The sequence below is a fragment of the Zootoca vivipara genome, chromosome 6, assembly GCF_965207765.1.
Source record: "Zootoca vivipara chromosome 6, rZooViv2.hap1.1, whole genome shotgun sequence".
Classification (NCBI taxonomy): domain Eukaryota; kingdom Metazoa; phylum Chordata; class Lepidosauria; order Squamata; family Lacertidae; genus Zootoca; species Zootoca vivipara.
In genome coordinates, this window is record NC_142589.1 from 14,495,421 (window position 1) to 14,520,853 (window position 25,433).

General features: G+C 48.1%; 1 protein-coding gene across 1 annotated transcript in view; it reads right to left on the reverse strand.

The window, feature by feature from the left end:
- The window catches only part of NOC2L (NOC2 like nucleolar associated transcriptional repressor), a 64,750-nt gene that overhangs the window by 5,434 nt on the left and 33,883 nt on the right, over nucleotides 1-25,433 (reverse strand). Inside the window, exons 13-17 of the mRNA XM_035118506.3 lie at nucleotides 20,271-20,384; nucleotides 18,337-18,438; nucleotides 14,911-15,054; nucleotides 13,586-13,699; nucleotides 12,615-12,759 (exon numbers count right to left, since the gene is read on the reverse strand). Of these exons, the coding sequence (XP_034974397.1) occupies nucleotides 12,615-12,759; nucleotides 13,586-13,699; nucleotides 14,911-15,054; nucleotides 18,337-18,438; nucleotides 20,271-20,384 (619 nt within the window). The remainder of the gene's footprint in view (nucleotides 1-12,614; nucleotides 12,760-13,585; nucleotides 13,700-14,910; nucleotides 15,055-18,336; nucleotides 18,439-20,270; nucleotides 20,385-25,433) is intronic.

Consider the following 25,433-nt stretch of genomic DNA (forward strand, 5'->3'; position numbering starts at 1 on the left):
CTGTGCGTGGTGCCTGGAAGGGGGGGCACATAGGAGGGCTTATGTAACTTTTTTTTAAAAAAAACCCACTTTTAAAACCATTTTCTAGAAAGAAAGGGGGAGAAGCTTAATCACAGGAGAGCAGCTGGGTGGATCTGCCATGCTCATTTTTTTTCTTTGCAACTCTCCCCAACCAGAACATCTGTGCGGGTCTTTCCACATCTCTCTCTTCATTCAAAACTCTTGCCCACCCATGAAATCTTCATTTTCACAGAAACCCCTCCTCCCAAACGGAACAAAACAACAGCCCTCATGGACCAGGCGAACAGCTGACTTTCCACAGTAGTCAACCAAATGTCTCAGGGAAGCTCACAAGCAGAACAAGAAGGCAACAGCCCCAGCAACTAGTAGTCAGAGGTTTCCAATTCATAGAATTGGAAGGGACCCCAAGGGTCATCAGGTGCAACACCCCTGCAGTGCAAGATCTTAGCTAAAGCATCCATGACAGATGGCCATCCAACCTCTGCTTAAAAACATCCATGGAAGGAAAGTCCACCACCTCCCAAGGAAGACCATTCCACTGCTGAACAGCTCTTGCCGTCAGAAAGTTCTTCCTGATGTTTGGTTGGGAATCCCCTTTCTTGTAACTTGAAGCCATGGGTTCGAGCCCTACCCTCTTTCCCAGGCTAAACATACACAACTCCTTCAACCAGTCCTCATAAGGCTTGGTTTCTAGACTTTTTAACATCTTGGCCACCCTCCTCTGCAAAACATTCCAGCTTGTCAATATCCTCCTTAAATTGTAGTGCCCAGAACTGCACACAGTACTTCAGATGTGGTCTGACCAATGCAGAATAGGAAAGACAATTACTTCCCTTGATTGGGACACTAGATGTCTGTTGATGCAGCCTAGAATAGCATTAGCCTCTTTTGCTGCTGCATCACACTGTTGACTCATGTTAAGCTTGTGGTCTACTAAGACCCTTAGATATTTTTCACATGTACTGCTGGTTCTTCCTACCTAAGTGTAGAACCTTACATTTATCCCTACTGAAATTCATTTTGTTAATTTTGGCCCTGTCTCCAATCTGTTTAGGTCATTCTGGATCCCAATTCTGTCTTTTGCAACACTGGCTACCCCTCCCAGTTTGGTGTCATCTGCAAATTTTATGAGCATCCCCTCAATACCTTCATCCAAATAATTTATGAAGATGCTGAAAAACAACGGGCCCAGGGCAGAACCCTGCAGCACCCCACTTTTCACTTTATTCCAGGTTGATGAAGAACCATTTGTAAGCACTCTTTGGATTCAATCAGTTCAACCACCTACAAATCCACCTAACAGTTACTTCATCCAGCCAACATTTTACCAGCTTCTCTGCAAGAATATCATGAGGGACTCTGTCAAAAGCCTTACTGAAATCAAGATACACTACGTCCACAACATTCCCCTGATCTAGCAAGGTTCCAGTAAGCCATCACAGCTAATGGCCAAACGATAGACCCAGCCCTCTCAGCGAATCTGTCCAATCCTTTTTTACTTGGCCCCATTGCTACATCTTAAAGGTAAAAGGTAAAGGGACCGCTGACCGTTAGGTCCAGTCGCGGACAACTCTGGAGTTGCGGCACTCATCTCACTTTACTGGCCAAGGGAGCCAGTGTACAGCTGGTCATGTGGCCAGCATGACTAAGCTGCTTCTTGCGAACCAGAGCAGCGCACAGAAATGCTGTTTACCTTCCCGCCATAGCGGTACCTATTTACCTACTTGCACTTTGACATGCTTTCGAACTGCTAGGTTGGCAGGAGCAGGAGACGAGCAACGGGAGCTCACCCCGTCGCAGGGATTTGAACCGCCAACCTTCTGATTGGCAAGCCCTAGGCTCTGTGGTTTAACCCACAGCGCCACCTGCGTCCCCTTTGCTACATCTTACAAATTCAATAAAGTAATGGCATGCTGTGAAATCCAATGAATTTGCTTGCTGTTGTGCCTTCTTGATCTTGGGTTCTATCCAGTGCTAGTTCTTACTTAGGGTAGACCCACTGAAGTTAATGAACATGGCAGCAAACACACTTTGGAACTCCCTGCCTACTTCCCTTTTCAATGCCTGCGAAAGACATTATTGTTTAGGCAAGCCTACCCAGAAATGTAAAATGCTGACATGCATTTTGCTCAGGATTTAACTTACTGATGCTTTTAAATTAATTTTTACAGACAATTTTATTGTTTTATTCTTTCTGTAAACCACATCAAAATCTTGTGAAATAAACAACATAACCCGACATAACTTTACTGGGTCTACTCTGTTGCCACTCTTTCGCCCTCTTTCTCCCCCACCAAAATTCAGACTGTAAGCTCCTTTGGGGCAGAGACTCTTGCATCTAAAGCCCCATTATGGACACGGGTGCCTCTCTATAAACCAACCAGCCACCAGCTTTTCAAACATACAAAGTGCTTTATTAATTTTTCTCATCTCCCTTTTTGCCCAAAAGGCCGCAAGAGGGTCTATCTCCTAAGGCCACCCAGGGAGCCTCACAACAGAGAAGGAATTTGAACCCTGGCCTGCAGGACTGAATACCTACATCACTCCTCTCTCCTTGCAGGAGATGATGACGACAGATTGAGAGCGTTTGGCTTGCCTTTCTGGAGGGGGGGCTGGTTTGGAAGAATTACCACCCACTGTGGAATCCTGTGCCTCCCACTCCTTTTTCCCACTGACTGATTGCTCCCCAAGACACACCAACCCCCCAGCAGAGGAAAGAACAGTGATGCCCCCAGACACTACGGAGTTAAGAGCATCCTGTTCACATCATCTAGCCCCCCCCCCCCACCTCGCTTTCCCCCACCGGAATCCCTGCTAGCAAGAACCGGAGATATTAGCCTGACTTTTAATACAATTTGGTTGGGAAGCGAGCGCTCTAAAGGCAGCATTAATCACTTTAACGATGAAGCTATTACTGGAGGTGCGGTGGGAGGGGAGGGGAGAAGATGGGAAATTTTTCCACGCTTCCCCACCCTTAACCCTCCTCACCCCACCCTCAGGAGTGCTTGCAGCCATTGCACGGAAAGGGTCTGTTTCATGCCATGCTGGGTTGGGGGGGCAGGCTGTGGATACTGGCGGGGTGGGTGGGGGGTGCTGCCAGCCCTTCCAGGCACAGAGGTTTTGTGGCATTTCATTCCCACTGAACATATGAGTGACCAACCCAGCCTCAAGTCATGAGCTCGGTAGTCTCAATCCTGCACCATCAAAACATTTTGGCCAGAATACTGAGACACTCTGCACACCACAGGACCATAGGAAGGCTGCCTGATGAGGCCACTGGTTCATAGAGCTCAGTATTGTCCACATTCAGTCTGCAAGTTAGATACTCTACCACTGAGCCCTTAGGACACAGGAATGTAAGAAGCTGCCTCAGACAGCCAGGTCCTTCTAGGGTCAGTACAGTCTGCCACTCAGTGACAGCGCTGCACTGAGCTGTGGCCTTTCCCGAACAGGGAGAGCTGTTGCAGTCATAGAATCACAGAATTGTAGAGTTGGAAGGGACCCCGAGGGTCATCTAGTCCAACCCCCTGCAATGCAGGAATCTCAACTAAAGCATCCATAACTGATGGCCAAACAACCTCTGCTTTAAAGCATCCAAGGAAGGAGTCTAGCAACCTCTGGATGGAGTCTGTTCCACTGTCAGAACAGTCCTATTTGGGGGCTTTCCAGAGGCACCTCGCCCCAGGCACTGTAGGAAAATGTGAGGCTGACATTTGTCAGCGATGGTGGGTGGTGTAGTCTAGCAAATGGGGGGGGGCACAGGTTCCCCATTCCCGCGTTAAAGGTTCCTGGGAACAGCATCAGGAAAAGGAGGCTGCCTGCTATGTCTCTGCATGAGTGGCTGCTCTGGCTTTGATTAAGTTTGATTAAAACAGGGGTGGGGAATTTGTGACCTTCCAGAGGTTGCCGGACTCCAGCTCCCATCAGTCCAAACTTGCATGGCCAAAGGTCAGTGGTGACAGAAGCTAGAAGCGAGCTACATCTGGAGCGCCATAGACCCCCCCAACCCCTGCCCTAAAATGGCATTATCTCCATTATGCAACTCAATGCATTGGTTTCCCTCATCCATAAAATGGGCCTAAGGCAGGCATGTCAAACTTGCGGCCCTCCAGATGTTTTGGCCTACAACTCCCATGACGCCTAGCTAGCAGGACCAGTGGTTGGGGAAGATAGGAATTGTAGTCCAAAACATCTGGAGGGCCGCAAGTTTGACATGCCTGGCCTAAGGAATCATAGAATTGTAGAGTTGTAAGGTACCAAGAGGGTCATCTAGTCCAACCCCCTGCAATGCAGGGATCTTTTCCCAACATGGGGCTCAAATCCACAACCCTGAGATTAAGAGTCTCATGCTCTATTAACTGAGATAGCCCAGCTTTAAGCAGATCCACCTTTGAGAAGATATGTGTTTTAGGGCAACTGGTGATGCTCCCTACACAAATATAACCAAATGATGTCCCTTGCAAACACACAAATTATCCCACGGTGGAGTAGGTCTGAGAAGGACAACCACTCTATATTAACTCTCCATGAGGGACCAGTGTAGCAGCTCAGCGACTGGAGATCTGGGTTCAAATCCCTACTCAGCCATGAAGTTCACACAATAAATCGGACCAGTCAACCTCAAGAGAGCTGATGTAGACAGAAAATGAGACAGAGAGGAAAAGAAATTTGGGAAGGGCTATGGCACGCAGAACGCCCCAGGTTCAATCCCTGGCATCTCCAGGCAGGGTTCAGAAAGGTACCTTTGCCTGAAACCCTGGAAAGCTGCTGCCAGTCAGTGTTGACAATACTGTACTTCGGCAGATGGACCAAGGGGTTGGGCTCAGAATAAGGCAACTTCCTAGGTACTGCAAATCCCCTCACAATCCTCAAGATAGAGAGGGAAGCTAATCTTGTCTTTGGAGCTCTGTTCATTGTTTTAGGTCGTGTTTTAATTTATGTATTATTATTATTATTATTATTATTATTATTATTATTATTATTATTATTGCAACATGATGCTGTTTCAGCCATGCTGTCAGCTGAATTCTTCAGTTAAAAGGTGGGGGTGGGAATAACAAAAACAGAACAAACAACCACAACATACCACAAACAACAGTTTTGGCTGCATTTCACAAACAGGCAGAGTAAATTCACACTTCTAGTGAATTATATCTTTCATTTAGTCAAAAACGTACAAGAGGCAGGGAAATGCAAGTTATAAGCAGGAGAAGAGAAGAGAGAAAGCAGCACAAAACTCCCCTGAGGTAAAATCTGAGATAATCATCTATGGTTATTACATAATCTATTCTTCCTCCTCCCTCCTCCTCTTCCTCCCCCTTCCTTACCCACTGACATTTGGGTCGACAGGCTAATTATCTGATAAAAGGAACACGTCCAACCTCACCCGGCACACAACCGCACACACACACAAACATATACAACCGTTGCTCATTACAGATCAGGCGGGCTAGTAATGTATGCACAGTCACGCACTGGGAAATTCGTTCCCGTAACGAACTGGGGAGGGGGAGGGGAGGAAGACCGTTCCCTCTCCCTCTGGCCGCCCCACACAACCCTCACCCCTCCCTCCCCACCCCCACCCCAATATTAAATTGGCGTAATATGATTACGTGCTGGATAAATGAAGGAACGCGCTAAAGTTCATTAGAGGCGCACCGTAGCTTAATGCGGACAGATCGCTCATTACGGGCCCCGGCGCGGGGAGACGCGGCAGCCAGCGAAGCGGCTCCTCGCCGGCTTTAATTGCCTCGTGACAAGGCAATCCACCAGCTCTCCCCAAGCCATTAATAACCGCCCGCAGCAGCCAGCCTCCCCTCCTGGAGCTCCGTCAGCCGGTAAATGAGAGGAATGAGTCCGCCGCCGCCTCTCCCCACTGCGACCGCAGACAGGCCATTGATCAAATCTGGCAGGCGAGGGGAGGCCATCTTATACCGGGCCTCGTTCTCGGAAATTCAACGCGGCTCTGGCCTGAGGCGTCCAAACCCCCTGACCTTTCTCTTTCTCCCGCCTCTCTCTCTCCCAGACACACACACACACACAGAGAGAGAGAAGCAAGGCTCCCCACACCATCCATTCCTCTTAGCATCACTTATCCAATTCATCATGGTGATAGACAGATAGCAGCCAAATGCGGCCCTCCACTCCTCTGTATCCGGCCCTCGGGACTCTCTATAAGCCACACCTTCTCTCCCCCAGGCCATGCCCCTCACAAGTCCCATTCAGCCGTTTTAGCCTGGCTAGAAACGTGCCCTTCAACTGCAACAATGCTTCCCTGGGTGGAGGGTAGAGAGGGGTGGTCCACAATGCACAAAGGTAAAATTAGCATTCATTGCCCCACCCCATTTTGGAACTCTGGCCCCACCCACCCCTGACCTGTGGCCTGGACAGGACTGTGGCTCCTGCAGTGAAGTCCTGTTTTTTAGGGGAAGCTTACATTTCTATTACTCCAGCTCTCCCAGTGATTCTCCACAAAACCTTTTAGAAGCAACGTAAGAGGGTTTCTTTTCTTTCTTTCTTTAAAAAAAAAGCATGCTATTAAAGAAATAAAATAGATGCAACACTCAGTAGGATGAATCAACTATAAACATAATGTGATTTTATGGCCATGGTCTCTTTGCAAAAAGGAAACCCTGAGGAAGTTGGGTCTGTGTGGAATGCTAGGCTCTTTCTTCCATCCACAAATTGCAAAATTTCCCTGCTTTTGTACTTGTGAACAACAGTTTACAGGAGTCAGGAAGCTTGCAGAGTCATGAAGTTAAGGGGCCACAGCAGAGAAGGCCCTGCTTTGTACAAACCTTGATTTTAGGCCCTCTTCCCCAAACAGGAAAGTACATCTAAGCAATAATTGCAGTGTGGCTCCTGTATATGGTCATTAGTATAAATAAAAATAAAATAAAATACAGACCATTTCTTCTGAGGGAAGCCACACAGAAGAGAGAGAAGAATATTCCTAATTTCAAAGCAGCAGTAGCATGGCTACTGAGACATCTGAACACCCTCCAATAGTTCTTATCGGAATGGAATGGTGGTTTTCGTTTCAAACAAACAAAGCACTAGTCCTCATGTTTGCAAACTTGGAACATGTGATAACAAAAATATATGGATTTCGAATCAAAATTAAAAGACATTCTAGTTATGTTATTCATTTTTGTAGTTTAGAACGCAAACAGACGGAATTTGACTCTTAAGGCAGCCAGCATCTATCTATACAGCCCATTTTTTAAAAAATAGAACCACACAAACTCATAATGTCTGCCAGATAATTTAGGAGGTCCAACTTCTTTATATTTCAAGGTGGGGGGGGGTTTCCATAGAATAAAATACAGCTCCAAAGGGCCTTATTCCCCTCGTGACTGAAATGGAGGAGGAATTAAAAATTGGATAAGGCCCACTCTGGTGTAAGGTTGTCTCCAACCAAGTTCTCCTCAGCGTACGCCCATTGGAATTAATGAACCTAAGTTGAGTCAAGGCCATTAAATTCAGATGGGTCTAAATCTTAGGTTCAACCCTTTAGTCTTGATTAGAGATCTAAGTTTGCAATGGTTAACTATCAGGAGCCAGGCTGCTCTCCAGACTAACTTACTCCGCAGAGATTATAGTTGCTATAAAACGCTAATGAGTGCTTAACTACTGCAATATTTAATTAAAAAAAAGGAAGAGGGGCTGTGAGCTGCTGCTAATTAACAGAAAATTGGTAATTTCCAAGCTATTAACGGCTTATTTTCCACTCATCTGAACACAGCCAAGAAACTACAGCTATAGCATAAATAGGAAGCACATTCTGTCAACAAGGGAAGAGCTTGCTGTGAGGTGGGGCTTGCTCTCTGGTGAATTCATGGGGACTAGGAACCTGCTGCCTCAATCAATCCTTCACGGCTGCTTTTCTGTCATGAGTTCCAATGAACACCTTACTATGCCATCTGCCCTGTTTCGGGAAGCTTTTAAATGTTCGATGTTTTGTTTTATTCCTTTATATTTTGTTGGAAGCCGCCAAGAGTGGCTGGCGTAACCTAGTCAGATGGGTGAGGTATAAGAATTATCATAATAATCATCTTGCTTCTCCCTGTACAAAACCCATTATTTGGATACAGGGGTGTGAAACCTTTTTTCTGACCGAGGGCCCCATTCCCATACAGGCAACTTTCCAGGGGCCATTTGTGGGTGGTGCCAGAGGCCAAAGTGGGCGGAGCAAAAAGAGAAGGTTGTTCCCTTTGTACAGGAGGCTATATTTCCAGGTATGCAAAAAGCAGAGGGTTTTCAATGTCACTATAAACCAGGCATAGGCAAACTCAGCCCTCCAGGTGTTTTGGGACTACAACTCCCATGATCCCTAGCTAACAGGACCACTGGTCAGGGATGATGGGAATTGTAGTCCCAAAACATCTGGAGGGCCGAGTTTGCCTATGTCTGCTATAAACATTCCACTGTCAGATAATACAGAGACATTAGCAGGGCTCCAGGACATATTCCAGCCAGGCAAAAGAACACAAGGAGGTTGTGGGAGGGTCCTGAGGGCGAAACAGAGAAGCCGGGAGGGCGAAACAGAGAAGCCGGGAGGGCAGAATTTGTGCCTAGGTCTCACCACCACCACCCCATCCCACGTAAATACCATACTGTTTCCAAAGTAGGTCCACCCATTTTCCAAGCTTCCGATAGCTTCTCATTACCTGATAGCTAAGCAATGCAATACTCACAGGTGTTGCTTGGAACCCTGATCCATCTCTGCAGACTCACCCCACTTTTTCCTTTTTTTCTTTTTAAAAAAAGAGTAAATAGTCTAGTCCTTAGGCCCCTGGGCTCCTCACCCCTGGTTTATATATCAAGAGGACTAGAAAAATTATTTTAAAAGAAAGGCCTCTGTATTCCGCCCTTGGAATTCTGTCTAGGACACATCTTTCAGTACCCAAGACCTTAAAACAAAAAATCAAGCAGATTTCTCAGCTGCACAAATTCCCCACACTAACTAAACACACACACACAAAAGCCAAGCAAACACAAAGTATGTTGTGCTCCTTCCTTACATCCTGTATCAGTGGCAATTTCTCCATGGTAGCTCTTAGTCCCTATCTGCTACATAGCAACAATTCATATATGAATATGTCTTCGTTAAGTATCTAACAGGTGCTTTCAAGGGTATTTACAAGCATGCTGCAAAGTGTTAGATGCTTGGAGATGAAGATGAAGAAGAGGAGGTTCTGCCCCCCCAAAAAAAGATGTTTTAATATGGTTTGGGAAGTTCACACATATGCCTAATGGGTCTACCCCACTCCTATTTTTCAAACTGCGCATTATCAGCTTTACAACTGTACGATTCCCCCCACTCCCAACTACACACTTTGTAGATTCTTTGCCACAGAACCATAGAACTGCAGGGTCGGAGGGTCCCCCAAAGGTCATCAAGCCCAACCCCCTGCAACACAGGAAACACAGTTAAAGAAGGTCAGGCAGATGGCCATCCAGCCTCTTTTTAAAAACCTCCAATAAAGGAGAGCCCGCCACCTTCTGAGGTAGTCCATTCCACTGCCAAACAGCTCTTTCCAGCAGAAAGTCCCACCTAATGTTTCGTCAGAATCTCCTTTCTGGCAATTAAAATCCATTGGTTCGGATCCTTGGCTTTGGAGCAAGAACAACAAGCTTGCTCCATCTTCCATGTGACAATAACCCTTAAGATATTTGAAGGTGGTTATCATATCTCCTCCTCTTTAATGAGATGGGGAATTGAGAGGCTGTGGTTGGGTGTTCCTTTGACTCTTGGAACATGAATGAAACGTGGTCTGCAGCACTGGTCTTCAATGGGTGGGCCTGGACCCACTACTAGGGGGTCTGTGGCATGATCCAAGGTGGGTCATAACAGAAGCACCACCACCATGCAAATATGTGGGGAAAGTTTAAGCAGTGGGTTCCCAAATGCATGCTTGAGCTGAAAGTGGGTCATGGGGTCTGAAAAGCACGAAGACACCTCTTCTACAGTAGAAAGGGGTGCACCCACCCGCCGCCCACTTTTGTCTCTGGCCCCGCCCACCTGCCCCATCCCCCCACTTGGGTTTCCTCATAAGGGACCTTGTGCTGAAAATGTCACGCATCCTGATGTAAACAAAGCAGAATTGGCTACGTTCAAGGGGCGTTGCAACTTTGGGAATGTTAGGAAGCTGCCTTATACAGAGTCAGACCACTGGCCCATCTAGTTAGGTATCATGGCTGGCAGCAGCTCTCCCAAGGTTTCAGGACGGGATTCTTCCCAAACCTTGCCTGGAGACGCCATTGACCCTGGAGCCTCCTGCAAGCATAGTAGATGCCCTGCCACTGAGCAATGGCCCTTCCCCGAGAAAACAAACATGGCCTCAATGCTTTTGGGGAACCAGAGAGAGAGAGAGAGAGAGAGAGAGAGATGAGATTTCCAGCTGTGACAGCTCCTGCTGTCCTTCCACCGAGGGAGGCTCGCCAGCCTCCAAAACGTGTCACTTCATTTCGCATTGCCAGCCCGCCGCATGCTGACAGGATTTCCCTTGCCTCTCTCCTCGCAGGGAGAATGGTGTCGCCGGGTTGGCAGCTAGCTTTAAAGGCGGGCACATCAGCAGCCCAGCCATGCGTGGCCTAACCGCCTCTCCAGGGGTGCCCGAACATCGTTCCCTGCTACGACCCAGTGCCCCTGCCACCAGCACAACACACACACACACACACACACACACACACACACACACACAGAGAGAGAGAGAGAGAGACAGCAGAAGCATAAGCATTCCTGCCTCTTCTAGAGTCACAGCAGTGCACACACTCAACTCGGCTTGGGAAAAAATGCTGACGGCGAAGACTGCCAAGCAACCGGCTCAAAATCAATACAGCCCCAATGTCCTTGTTTATTCCTCCGAGTGCCGTGAGAGGGACTGGCCCGTACATGGCCACACCAAAAACGTGAACTAAATCCAGATTTGCACCACAAAGAACTCCCAAACACAACATTAAGAACTGCCAAAGTGATTGACGGAGTCTGGCATCTTATTCCCACCAGCTGTTGGCCACATGTCCCAGGGAAGCTCAAAAGCAAGTCTGTGGGGTGATTTGCCCAGCACGAGTGCCTCCACTTCTAGCCCCAGAATGCTTCTTGGCAACTAGCCACGAGGGCTATTCCCTGCCTCTACATTCAAAGGCAGTAATGATTCTGAATACCAGTTGCTGGAAACTGCAGGAGAGGGTGCTCTTGTGCTCGAATCCTGCCGTCAGGTTTCCCCAGGCATTTGGTTGGCCACTGTGATAACAGGGTGCTGGATTAGATGGACCTCCAGCCTGATTTCTGGGTTCTACTCAAAAGTAGATTCATTGAAATTAATGGACCTCCGTTAGTCTCATGTTCATTAACTCTAATGGGTGCACTCGGAGTAGGATTAGCATTAGAGACAACCCAGTAGCTTAATGAACTAGTTAGGGGAAACCATTGAGCCTAGTGAGAAGAACTGTATTTAAGCTTTCAGCACCACCAGAGGGAATAGTGAAGGCTGGTCATTTTTCTTCCTTGTTTTCAACCTGTTCATTTTGACTTTGACTTGTATTTGTTATGTGTTATGAAGTCTATAGATTATTTCACTGACCCATCACCCTTTGCAAGTCACAGAAAAAACATGGTTTACTGGGAACACGCTGGTCTTGGCCACTATGCTCCTTCCCTCTAATGCAGGGAGGGTGCAAACCACAATCTCTAACTTAGCGTTGTTTGAACCAAGGATGGGGATTTGCTTTCCCTCCCAGAAAACCACAAATCTGTAGCTAAAGCTTTTTCCTGGCTTCTTCTTCGAGGTAACTCAGGAGCAAAACAAACCAGAGTCTCTAGTCTGGACACAATGGCTGGGATCACATGCCACGTTAAACCATAGTTTAGTGTGAGTGAGTTGTAGTCGCACTTGGCCAGGGAAGGCTGTTCAAAAGCAACCAAGGTGCAAACCAGGGAAGATGTGCAAAACCGACTGCTCTTTTGAACAGCACCAGTAGCAGAGACGCCCTTCTGGAATCTGCATGCAGACTTGTGCTAAATCATAGAATCATAGAGTTGGAAGAGACCACTGAGGGTCATCTAGTCCAGCCCTCTGCAATGCAGGACCACTGCCCACAGCTGTCCCTGGTTGGGCTCGAACCACCAAACTTCTGGTTAACAGCCAGGCGCACTGACCCATTGTGCCACCTGAAGGATCTGCTGAACTGTTCATCCAGTGACCTTAATAAGCAGGAGAAATAAAGATGTGCAAACAGCCTCACCAAATGGCTTCTAACAGGATTTCCCAACGCTCGGAGCCTTTTGCTTTCCCTTTGTATATTTCTGTGTTTATTTAAGGGGGGGGAAAACATTTTTTAAAAACCCTTCCAAAACTGATCCTCACAACCCGCCAGTGATTCCCAAATGCTAAAACACACCGGCAGCGAGTGTCCAAAGGGATGCTCTTTTCCTAATTCCCTTGCAACTGCGAGTGGGGGGCTTTCCTGGTGTGCTCTGGCTGCTATAACTCCCGCTTTCAAGAGAACACGGCAACTGCAAACCCCTAGTGGCCAAAGGGGAGACTGCGGTTCCCCCATCCACCCCGGCTTCAAAGTCCCTGCTGTACCTTTGACAGACAGGCCACCACCGGCATCTTCCCCCTCTTCAGAGTCGCTGTCCAGCTCAAAAAGGTCCTTGAACTCCCTCTTATCGTCCTCCTTCTCTTCGCCCGGCTTCTTCCGCTTGATTTCAGGTAGGTTCAGATCTTCCATCTGTGCCAGGAGAACAGAAAACTTTAGTCCTCCCCGTTTCGTTCGAAAGGATAAAGCAGCAGCATGACAGCCCATATAAATATATCTCTTGCCCTTTAACTGAAGAGAACTACACAGACGATTAGGACAGAGGCTGGGGAACCTATGGCTCTATGGACATTGTTGAATTCCAGTTCTCATCAGCCCCGGGCAGCATGGCCAATGGTCAGCGATGATGCTGCTGGAAGCCCAGCAATATCAGGGGAGGACATAGCCCTCCCCCCACCTGCATCCCTACACTAAAGGTTCCTGGGAGCTGAAAACCCCACCCAGAAAGGAGGCTCACTGCTATGTCTCTGCATGAGTGGCTGCTCGGGCTCTTATTACGATTAAAACAGGGATGGGCCTCTAGTTGTTGTTGTTTTTTGGACCCTGGATTAAAGGCTCCAGGAAACTGGAAGCACATTATTATGATTATTTATTAAAACAGGGAAGGAGAACCTGTGGCTCTCTAGATGTTGCTGGACTCCAGCTGCCATCAGGCCCATGCCGGCACAGCCAATCGTCAGGGATGATGGGAGATGTGATCCAGAAACATATGGGAAGGTCTCACATTTCCCATCTCTGGCTCAGAAGGACAATGACAAGAATGATTCCAGCTCCATTCTGTTCAAAGGGCATATTCCAGCCAGGCAAAATCACTAAAGGAGGGTGCAAAGCAGGGCCAGGAAGGAGTGCGGCCTAGGAAGAGGTGTGTGGTCTGAGGAACGTTCTGAGGATCAGAAAGAGAGGGGCTGGGGGGTCTGCATTTCGCCCCTGAGCCTCAGCTTCCCCATCTGTGTCTTACCCGCTCTTTGCCACTGATCTCCAGCTGTATCTCCTTCTCCCTCAGCTTCTTCCAATGCACATAATATTTCATCAGCGGAGTCCCTTCCTCTCTGACCTTTTTCTCCCATTGCTCCTGTCAAGGTAAGCAAGAAATTACCGTTGTCAGCTGCAAGTGATCACCACCTTAAGTTAAGAGCCAGCATGTGAGCATATCTTCACAGCTTTCCCCTCCCCATCCCCCTGGAGGCAAGTCATAGCGTCTGCATTCCTATGCCCATTTTACAGCTGGTGCAGCTGAGGACTGAAGGGGAAAGGGCAGGTCTTTGCTCATTATGACTCCAGCAAACAAGTCTTTCAAACAGTTGTTTGGGCATCCCCATGATTCCTTGATATGCCAAAAGCCACTTTGATCCACTGGATTAGTGGAGCTAAGAGAAGTTTCCTTCTCCCTCCCAAAAAAAGTCTAGAACAGCTGTAAGTCTAAAGGCCAACCGTCTCAAAACCTTGTCAGCAGATGGATGCTGTGTAAAAAGCTTCCTGTGTGTCAGCCCAAGTCAAACAGATCCCCCCAGATCCTCGCTAAGAAACTGATCATCAGAGATAAAGAAGAAGAAAGCCCAAAAGCAATGGAATGGAGGCACCTCTTCTCCCCAGAGATGCACCCAGCAACTTCGCCGAACAACTTCCACTACATGCCAAAGACATACCTTTTTACCCCAGCCTTTGACAGTCAAGGTATTTTGTTTTGTGGGAACCATGCTAAATTTACACTGTTCTGTTGTTAAACGGTTTCAGGCATTTTATACATACAAAGTATTTCTGGAGGATCACACAGCCCACCCCCAATCCCTGAACTAGGCCATCATTTTGCTGCCCCTCCCTACCTCCATCACAGTTCTTCCACCTTCTAATGCAGGGATGGGGAGCCTGTAAACCCCACCCCACCCCCAGATTTTGTTGAACTCCAACTCCCATCACCTGCTGGCTATGGGCTGATACAAGTCCAACAAGATATGGAAGGCCACACAAGCTCCCCACCCACCCACTCTACAGGGCCTGTGGTCATGAGCAGCCACAGAGGTCTCTAAATAATTTTATCATAAAGGCCAGAGATCGTAAGGGATTTCCACCACGGCCTTAAAAAATATTAGTGGGCGTCATGAAACGAGAGCTCTGGGTTGTTGTTATTTTCATGGGCTGATCTCTTTTTCACAAGTCAACTCAAGCGAGAGTCAGCATCCATGCCCAGCCCTCCTCTTCCTTCCTGCCTTTGCGTGAGGCTCCGCCAAGCGGCAGTCAGAGCCCCTCTCCTGAGCCAGAGAGAGAGAGAAAACAGAGACTCACCACAGCCTCCCGGTTAGCGACGCCAAAGGTGGCTTTCTGCCGCTTGCCGGTGATGTAGGCAGAGTTTTCCTGCAGCTTCTCCAAGAGCTGACGGATCGTCTTGCAGTAGTTGGCAACTTTGCACTCCTTCAGGAACGATTTCAGCTGCAGGAAAGGAAGGAGACATTCCACGAACTGATCCCATTAAATTCCCCAACTCTGCTCCTTACAACTTTATATTTTGCAGTACGGTACAGCTGCCAAAAGAGCAGGAAAGCATGGAACGCAGGATCCAGGATCCCACAGGAAGCTGCCTCGTACAGAGTCAAGCCACTGCTCCGCCTGGCTCAATACCATCTACACTGACTGGCGGCTACTCTCTACGGTTTCAAACAGGGAGTCTCCCAAGGATTGAACCAGGGACCTTCTGCAGGCTTTACCACTGAGTCACAGGCCTTCCCTTAAGGCATAGGAATTTGCCTTATACTGAGTCAGACTGTTGGGTCCATCTATTTCAGTATCATCTACACTGACTGGCAGCAGCTCTCTAGAGTTTCAAGCTGGGTTCTCTCCCAGCCCTACCTGGAAATGCCAGGAACTGAACCTGGAGAGCTGCTGTAAGTCAGTGCAGAAAATACTGAACTAGATGGACCAATGGTCTGACTCAGTATAAAGGCAGCTTCCTACCCCTGCCTTACATGGTTCTAAGAAGGGGAGGTGGGAATAGGCCCCCCCGCCTCTCATTTCTAACTGATTGCAGCTTGAGGCTTGGAATTTGCATCTTTCTCTCCCCTGAATTGCCCCACTAGTCATTGGAATTTTGGGCTCAGAAACCCCCGCCCCCTGAGCTGCACATCTAGACAAAGCATGGTTTTGCCCAGAGTCACCCCAAAATCGTGGAATTTACTTGTGAGTGGGGACGGGATCACAACATCATCACATCATGCTACAGAAGCGAAGAAGAACCTGATATGGTGCTATGTTCCTCATAAACATATTATTTGGAGTTAAGGGTACGGGTTAGAGATCCAACTTTTTGGACCACAATCCTCCAGGGCAGTTCTTCTGCATAAGCTCTATTGAAAGGATCAGGAGTTGTGCAAGAGAAGTTTCCTTGGTACCTTATATGCCTTGTAGCCATAGTCCCCCAGCTTTTTTAAAAAAATATAAAATGGGAAGCTTAGAACAAAGAAAAAGTTCATTTAAGTCCAGCATTCTGTTGGCCAACCAGATGCCTCAATGGGAACCCCGCAAACAGCACCTGAGCACATCAACTCTGCCCCCCTGCAATTCCCAGCAACTGGCCTTTTTTGCATTTATACCCCACCTCCCCCCCCCCCCAAGCTCAAGGCAGCTTACAACAGCTCTCCCGCTCATTTAATCCCCACAACAACCCAGTGAGGTAGGTACAGCTGAGAAGTAGTGGCTGGCACAAGGTCACCCCACCATGAGCTTCATGGCCGAGTGGGGAATTGAACCTTAATCTCTCAGGCCCTAGTCGAACACTCTAACCCAGAGCTTTCAAACCGTGTGTCACGACACATTAGTGCGTCGGCTGCAGTGCATAGGTGTGTGGCGCAAACGCTCCCCGCTCTCCTCCTGGGGCTGGAAAGGGGTTCGTTTAACCTCCAGCTTGCTAGTAAAACGCAATTGCCATGTCACAAAATGATGCATGTCTAAAAAGTGCCGCCAACGTGAAAAGTTTGGAAAGCTCTGCTCTAGCCACTGAACCACCACTGTTGGAGAATGCACCCTGCTACACGCAAAGCCAGCATCCAAATGAAGAGTCCCTCTCCCAAATTCTTTCCTTAAAACGTTTTTTCTCCTTGCTTCCTTTCCACTTCCTCTCTCTCTCTCTCTGTATCTCACAGTCTTTTCCCCCAGGGCATACGGATGGGGATGAAGCTTGAAGCCTGCATGTTTGTGCTAATTGCAAGCATCCCCCCCTGGTTGCTCCAAACAGCCAGCCAGCTCAGATTATCCTCAGAGATTGAAGGAGGACAGGCAGCTGTCCCTTCCCTACGAATAACCTTCTGGAGCAAACAAGACCACCCCAGGGTCCTTGGGCAAAGGGTCCAGGGGTTAAAAACCAAACGTTCCCTCTACTCTGCCCACTACAGCCTGATTCCCTAGCAAAAAGAAAGTTGAAAGAGTCTCCTCTGGAGATCCTTCCAGGCTACAGCCGCGTTTCATGAATGAGGCAGGCCAGGATGGGAGTCCAACCCCACGCCCAGAGGGAGGGGGTGCAGGGGGTGGAATTCCAGGAAAAGCAAAGCCCTGCAGAGGCGTCTTTAGGAGAGTGGAAAGGAAAGGCGTTTCCCCAACGGCACTGCTGCAGACAGGGCTCCCACCCAAGCAGAATGGGAAGCAATGAGGACATTTTTTAAAACACGTCACTTTCAGAAAGGGCCGTAGCTCAGGGGTAGAGCCTCTGCTTTGCATGCAGAAGGTCCCAAGTTCAATCTCCAGCACCTCCAGGTAGGGCTGGGAACATCCCCTGCTTGAAACCCTGTCAGTCAAAGTAGGCAATACAGTACTGAACTGGATAGCTTATTTAGAAGTGGACACTTGGGGAGAAAATGCAACTTTAAAAATGTTATTTAAATGAAAATTTTCACATGGATTTTGCATGTTTTGAAAAACTGCATATTAAATTATTTACTTTGTTGGCGACAAGCCTAAATCCTCCTCAGAGCAGTCCCCACTAAAATTAATGAACCAGATTCAGTCATGGCTATAGATTTCAATGGGTCTACTCTGAGTAAGACTGGGGCACAATCCTTAAGTTATTTAGTTGTGGTTTTATAAACGGTTAACAACCAAACTTTCTTCAGTGCACAATAAAATGAAATAAGCTAAGATATAAAAGGTCAACAAACTCAGCAAATTAAAGGCAATGGGTTGCACCCAATGCTAGTCCTACTCAGTGTAGCTCAATTAAAGTTAATGGGTCTACTCTGAGGAAGACTTAATTGGGTTGCACCCCAATAAAACCACTTCTACAATTATTCTTCTGTGGGAAGGGCTGTAGAACAGTGGCAGAGCACATGCTTTGTGTGCAGAAGGTCTCAGGTCCAGGCACGGCAGGGACTATCCCCCGTCTGAATCCTTGGGAGAGCTGCTGCCCATCAGAGCAGACCACACTGAGCTAGATAGACCAATGGTTTGACTCAATATAAGGCTGCTTCCTATGTTCCTAGTGCAGAATTTGGGACTGACAGGTGAACACATACAAAAGTGATGCAGACCAGAAATAGGGCACGTTTGCTCGCCGCTAATAACCAGACAACTTCCTGGATGAGCAAAACTCCTGTAGGTTGTCAAGTCTCTGCACTATCATACACAGGGAACAAGCTCAGTCAGGATCCCCATTATAGAGGGACAGGGCTAACCCAGAGAAAGAGGTGCCTTTTCACCCAAGGCTAGTTTTTTGACACCTGGACGAACCTGGAGAATAGTTGGGAGGGCAAGCTCTGGAAAACCGATTGTATAGGCCTGGCTGTGAAGATACTCCAGAGTCAGGTCGTATAGCTGGTCAATGAGGCCATCCTGTGTGTGAAAAAGCAAGAGGGGGGAGTTGTTAGAAAGAGAGGAAAACCAAGTGCTTGTATTCTGCTTTCCTTCCACCACTGAATTCTAGGCAAAGTATATGGCCTCTCCACCTAGGTGATCTCCCAGGCAGGCACTGAGTGGTAGGAAATCTGCTTTGCATGCAGAAAAACCCAGCTTCAAGCTTACATCTCCTTGTGTGTCCGGCCATGTCCCCAGTCTGAAATCCTGGAGAACTGTTGCCAGTCAGTGAAGATAGGCCAAAGGCAGCTTTCTGTGCACCTATTTCAAGGAGCGCTCAATTCAGAACCATGAGGACTGGGAACCTAATGCTCTTTTTAAAAGGAGGATCATAGTTCAGTCGCAAAGCACCACTCTGAGCTTCAATCTCAAGCATCACCAGTTACCAATGATCAATCAGGTAACGGAGAGCCACATCCAATGAGGGGAGACCGTGGCAGCTGCTGTGGTGCTAAACTACAGCGCCCATCATGCCTGTTCAATGGCTGTGCTGGTTGGGGCTGATGGGTCTTGGGAGTCCAACAACACTGGGATGGGGCATCAGATGGGTAAGCGCTCCCAAGACCCTCTGCCCAGTCCAGCTCTTTTACAACGAAGGACACCTGCACCTATCATACAGCTGGCCAAATCACAAGAGTCCAGACATTACATATATAATGACTCATATTAATTACTTCTGGTGATGCTTAATTAGACTTGGTTTCGTAATTAATTAGGTGATGCAGTCGGGCTTATGGTTAAGTCATATTCACTGCCCGCAGGGTGTCCCCCCAATTCTAATTCTATAGTACTGAAACTAACATTTTTACTGGAAAACTGCAGCTCAGTGGTACAGCATCTGCTTTGCATGCAGAAGGTCTCAGGTTCAATCCTTCGCACCTCCTGGCAGGGCTGGGGGATAATCATTACCCCCCCCCAAAAAAAATCCTTCTGTTTCTAGTTATTTGAACGTTTCTTTGAAGGGCAGAGTATAAATAACCACACAAGCAAATATGGAAGATTTTGTTGTTGTTTAGTCGTGTCCGACTCTTCATGACCCCATGGACTAGGGCACGCCAGACACTCCTGTCTTCCACTGCCTCCCGCAGTTTGGTCAAACTCATGTTAGTAGCTTCGAGGAGAAGAAGAAGAGTTTGGATTTGATATCGCGCTTTATCACTATCCTAAGGAGTCTCAAAGCAGCTAACAATCTCCTTTCCCTTCCTCCCCCACAACAGACACCCTGTGAGGTGGGTGGGGCTGAGAGACTTCAGAGAAGTGTGACTAATCCAAGGTCACCCAGCAGCTGCATGTGGAGGAGCGGAGACGCGAACCCAGTTCCCCAGATTACGAGTCTACCGCTCTTAACCACTACACCACACTGTCCAACCATCTTGTCCTCTGTCGTCCCCTTCTCCTTGTGCCCTCCATCATTCCCAGCATCAGGGTCTTTTCCAGGGAGTCTTCTCTTCTCATGAGGTGGCCAAAGTATTGGAGCCTCAGCTTTAGGATCTGTCCTTCCAGTGAGCACTCAGGGCTGATTTCCTTCAGAATGGATAGGTTTGATCTTCTTGCAGTCCATGGGACTCTCAAGAGTCACCTCCAGCACCATAATTCAAAAGCATCAACCCTTCAGCGATCAGCCTTCTTTATGGTCCAGCTCTCACTTCCATACTTCACTACTGGGAAAACCATAGCTTTAACTATATGGACCTATATGGAAGATTAGGATTTCATAAATTTGGCATTTCAAAAGCTGCTATTCCTAAAAGCCAGAGGCTGGACCACACCATCTCTGCCCAGCAACCTTGCCCCCAAAGCCCGCCCCTTACCCGGAAAGCCTTCTCCTGAAGATTGGCATTGGAGAGCTTCAAGATAACAGAGAAGTTGATGGGTTTTGAACTCATGCGTCCTGGTTTCTTGTTGAAGTCTACCTGCTGGAAAACCTGAGATAAAAAGACACAATCTAGTATTTACAATTTGCTCAGGAAGGAATTTGGTGTCATGCTATTATAACTGTTCTGATGGTACAATGATTTCTACTTGTCAGGTAGAACGATTCTCCTCTCCCACCCCCACCCCCTCTGCTGGACTCTCCTGAACCTCCAGAGGGGATTTAGGAGATACGTTGAGGGGGTGACAGGGGGGTGAGAAAATCCCACTGCATTAGCAAGAATCTTCCCCTAGCAAACCGGGTTAACTGAACCCACCGTTCAAAGCTGTTGGTGTACATGCCATTTTACAGAGTGTCAAAAGTTCCTATGTGTACAATTTTCGCCCCTCACCCAACTTCCTGAAAGCTCCCCTGCCACCACCTAGGGGTGACCCAGAAGCTGCATTCACACATCACAGTAAGCCGAGAACTCTGGCTCTGGGGCGAGTGAGTAAACACTGCAGTTTAGTACAATGCCTGAACCTGGCTCGCAAGCCAGACTTAAGGCAAGGTTTTGCTTCTGGGTTATACTTCAGGGATTGTTAAAAAGCAAAGAATCACACTGCACGAGCAGAATGGCCAACTAAGCCAAAGCTTTCGGCTACGAGATGATGCGGAATCAATGCTCTGTAATTTTCAATGACCCTGTGAGGCTGGGAAGTGACAGAGCAAACAGCTGCCCTTCTCCCAAAGCCACCCCAGTGAGGTCTACGGTAGAGAAAGGAGAACCCCTTGCACTCCAGCCAGGATCTGAAGGAATAGCTTAGATGTGATGAAAGGCTTGCTGTGGTTAGAGCACCATCTCTAGGTAGGGCTGGGGAATGTCCCCTGCCTGAAACCCCCTGCAGAATTGTTGGCAGTCAGTGCAATGAACCCTGTGCTAGATGGGCCAGTGGTCTGACTCTGTATAAGGCAGCTTTCCTATATTATTCCCTCCCACTAAACCCTGCCTTTTCAAACAAATAAATCAAACCCCAAACAACACAGACAGTGCTGTATCATAAACTCCTTTTCAAACCTCCCTTAAATTTCAGAAGCAGATTGATACCTAGCACTGGATGTCTGTCACTCTCTCTCTCTCTCTCTCTCTCTCTCTCTCTCTCTCTCTCTCTCTCTCTCTGCGTGTGAACAAACAGCAGCCCAAAGCTGCCCCCACCCCCCGCCAGAGCTCAATAAGCTAAACTGCAGACGGTATGCAGATGTTGGGTCTTCCTTTGCTGTGCAACACCTGGTGGAACAATATTCCACCACCCCTCCATCTTCCAGAATCACTATTTATTCCCTTTCCATGTTCTGGGCCTCTCTTTCTCTCCCGCCCCCCAGCCTTGGAGTCCAAGCAATTAGGGCCCCCACACATCCATCATCATCTCACCATTTAAAGAGTCAGCTGAGGGCATTTGTCTCTCCTCTTGTGACTCTCTGAGCTTATCAGTTAACCTCCCTTATTCCTACATCCCCCCCAAAAAAAAACCACACCCAAGGAGTGGGGTGGGGGAAAGAGATGGATTTTACTAGGTTGTCAGAGCAGCCTTGCCCCCTATGGGGAGGTGGGAGGAGCAGGAGAGTTAGGAGGAAGGGAGAGAGAGATGGGAAAAAGTTTTCCCACCTTAATTTAACCAAACTTGCCTTCCTGTATTAAGTGTCTAAACTAGGGCCACTGCCGGTGGAACGAACGTCTTGGCAGTCTGTGTGAATTGATTCTTTAAGTATGCATTCTTATTGTTTTACACTGTATTTGTGTACACACAGAGTGAGTTTTTATCATTTTAAAAAATGCATTTTTTCCAATTTTAAAAATATTCCTGTTTCACATATGCTTTTATTATATAGCAAATTGCTCCAGGAAGCAATCCCTAAATGGAAATAAATAAATAAAATCAGCTTTCAGAGTGCTGCCAAAGAATAAGGAATGCCCTCCAGCATCCTCTTAAACATTAGCAGAGCCGGATAACAAAATAATAGCAATCATTAGCTGTAAAGTAGAGCCGAATCTCAATCTCCTTTCAAGTAGGACTGAATCCCAGCAAGGACCCACCTTGTTTTGTTTCTTCTGATTGCAAGTTGTTCTAAACAGTTTTTAATACTGTAATTTACAGCCGTCAATCCCTTAGAGCGAAAGTCAGGGGGTAAATAATTGACAGCAGTAGCTCTGAGCAGAGCCCTATCCTAATAATAGCAATAATAATAAATTTTTAAGTAGAGCCAAATTCTACAAAATCCTCTGAAAAAGAATAAAAAGTAGGACTCCCTTCCCCAGGCCTTGCCCCCTACCCTATACACCGAGACCGTTCAGGAGGCCCACCCAAGCTCTCCTGAAACATGTCTCACCCCTCAAGAGAGGGACAGCGAAGGGAGAAGCCGCCAGTCGGGGGGGGGGGAGCGGGGCAGGTGCTCTTCTCGCCAGAGCAGCCAAGGCGGCTGTCAAGGCCCATCACTGACACGACTCTTATCTCCGGTGGCAGGAGCCAGGGGAATTCCAGCACCTGGAGGGGCGGCAGGAGACGTGCAGGCTGTCAGCGGCGGGTGGTGACAAGGGCATGGGGGAAAGCAGAAAGGGGGGGGGCACAGTTAGAGAAAAGAGGAGCTGCAGAAGGCCCCTTTCCCTGCTGTTGCTTTAGGATGAGAGCAGCAGGGAGGGGAGAGTAATTGCATCCTTTGTCACGCAAAGCACACGCCAGGATTCTAGAGAAATTCATTTGAACGGTGGAAATAAGGTGACCTCGGAAGATGGGGCTGGATCTTAGGAACATACCAGGCCTTGTCTAAATAAAAAAGAATGGTCACACACACACACCGCCCCTGGACAACGTAAGTCCTTGCCTGGAGAAAACTAGCACTTCAGGGTTCTGCAGTAGCGATTTCTTTGGTGTGCCATTTTTGACACGTAGCAAGTTTTGTTTCTGAAAGGGAGGAGGGAATCAAATACATGAACACAGTAATATAGGAAGCTGCCTTATACAGAATCAGGCCATGGGTCCACCTAGCTCAGTATTGTCTGCGCTGACTGGCAGCTGCTCTCCAGTGTTTTAGGCAGAGGCCTCTCTCAGCCCTACTTGAGATTCAGCCTGGGATCATCCTTTGCATGTAGAGCATATGCTCTGAACTCAGGACCTCGCCTGCGACACAAGTGGTTAACTTCTGGGGAAGTGGGGGGGGGGTGCTGGCTCAGATTCAGTGGCCTAGTCAGTTGCCCCCCCCCAACCTGCAAATCTTAGACAAGAACAGCTCAAAGGCCTAAACTACCTCACATTGTCAGGACAGCATGATCCTACTCAGAGTAGACCCACTGAAATTAATGGACGTGACTAATCCTGGTCCATTGCTTTCAATAGGTCTGCTCCTGAACAAAACTAAGCTGTGTGTGTGTGTGTGTGTGTGTGTGCGTGCCCCTGTCTGTCTGTCTGTCTGTCTGTCTCTCTCTCTCTGTGTGTGTGTCTGTCTGTCTGTCTGTCTGTCTGTCTGTCTATCTATATATATCTACCTATAGCTATCTCTCTATCTATCTCACAAAAATAATGGAACCAGAAGATTTAAAGGAAGTTCCGCATATTGAGAAGCTTATTCCCACACAAACACTTCCTTCTTATAAAGGGGCTGCTTGTCTTTGGCGAAGAGTCATGAACCAAGATCTACCCAACGCAGGCGTTCGGTCTGTGCGCACCGTCCCCACCCGCCGTGGGCGAGCTGCCTGTTGCATGAGCCCAGCGCCATCGGATGTGGTCGCTGGCGGAAGCCAGGAGGAAAAGCACGCTGAGACCACGGGGGCGGCTGGGCTGATCTATGTGGCTTGCCACGAGGGAGGAGGCGTCGCCGCTGGGACCCTGTTATCTACCGGAGGTTGAGGGCTGGGAGCTCAGCAGCGCAAGCGGGGAGCAAGGAGGAGGAAGGAAACAGATGCACGGAGGGGAACAGCCAAGAAGCCGCAAGGGGTCCGGGAGAGAAAAGAGAAAAAAAGAAAGAGGGGGGGGGCTTTGCTGGCCGCTGCAGGCGGAAAGGATGTGGTTAACAAACAGACGTTTGCAACGACATAAAAAAATAACCACAGGAGGGTTCTCGCTTCCCAGCAAACCACGGTGGCTTGGCTAATTCCCAGACAACGGCCTCTCCCCATACCACCCCCCCTCCCCGCCCCAAACTTCGCACCGTCTGCCATTTCGCCTTTTCCTTCCCACCCTCCCCTTTCAAAGAGCACAAATAGCCAGACGCTGGGGGAATAGCAAAGCAGGACAGTGTGTGGAGGGGGCTGTCGCACCCCTCCCATAAAGAATGCAAGCAACAGCTCCTGCACAGAGGTTGCTACACAGAAGAAAGGGCTTCTTCACACTGAGTTAAGCTGTGGGATTTGCTCCCAAGTCCACATTCGCAACCCATGTTTAAAGCACTACGGTACCACTTTCAACAATTGAGGCTTCTTCCCACCCCCACCCCCAAATAATTCTGGGAACTGTAGCTTGTTAAGGGTGCAGAGAGTTGTTGGGAGATTCTCTATCCCCCCCCAAGATATCTGTGCAGTTTTAGCAACTATTCACAGTACCTTTTAATGTTCTACAGCTCCCATAGTTCTTGGGGGAACAATTGGCTGCTTAAAATGGTATCACAACACTTTTTATATATGGTGCAAATGTGGCCCCACACGATACAGTTCTCAAGGGACAGCTTGCAGCTCAAATTTGGGGAAGGTGGCAAATTCCAAGGGGATGCGCAAAATTTGTCCCAAATGTGGGGGGGCAGCATAGCGGCAGCCTTCAGCACAACCCCTTGGGTCCGGTTACCAAGCCCAACTAATTGAAATACCAGTAACCGCAAAGCAAAACTTAAAAGAGGGAGCCATTCTAGACCTGTAAGAATCCACATTACAGCTAAACCTGTATCAGGCCAACAACATTTCAAAACAATGTGCAAACTTTTGAGTCCTCCAGAACTCTTCATCGTCAGGGCAGATGGCTGCTGCTTTGGTACCAAGCCCAGTTTAAGCTTTTGCTGTTAACCCTAAACAAGACTGTTCTATCCATTCAAAGCTGTATCATACCACTTTGAACAGTCACAGCCTCCTCCCAAAGGA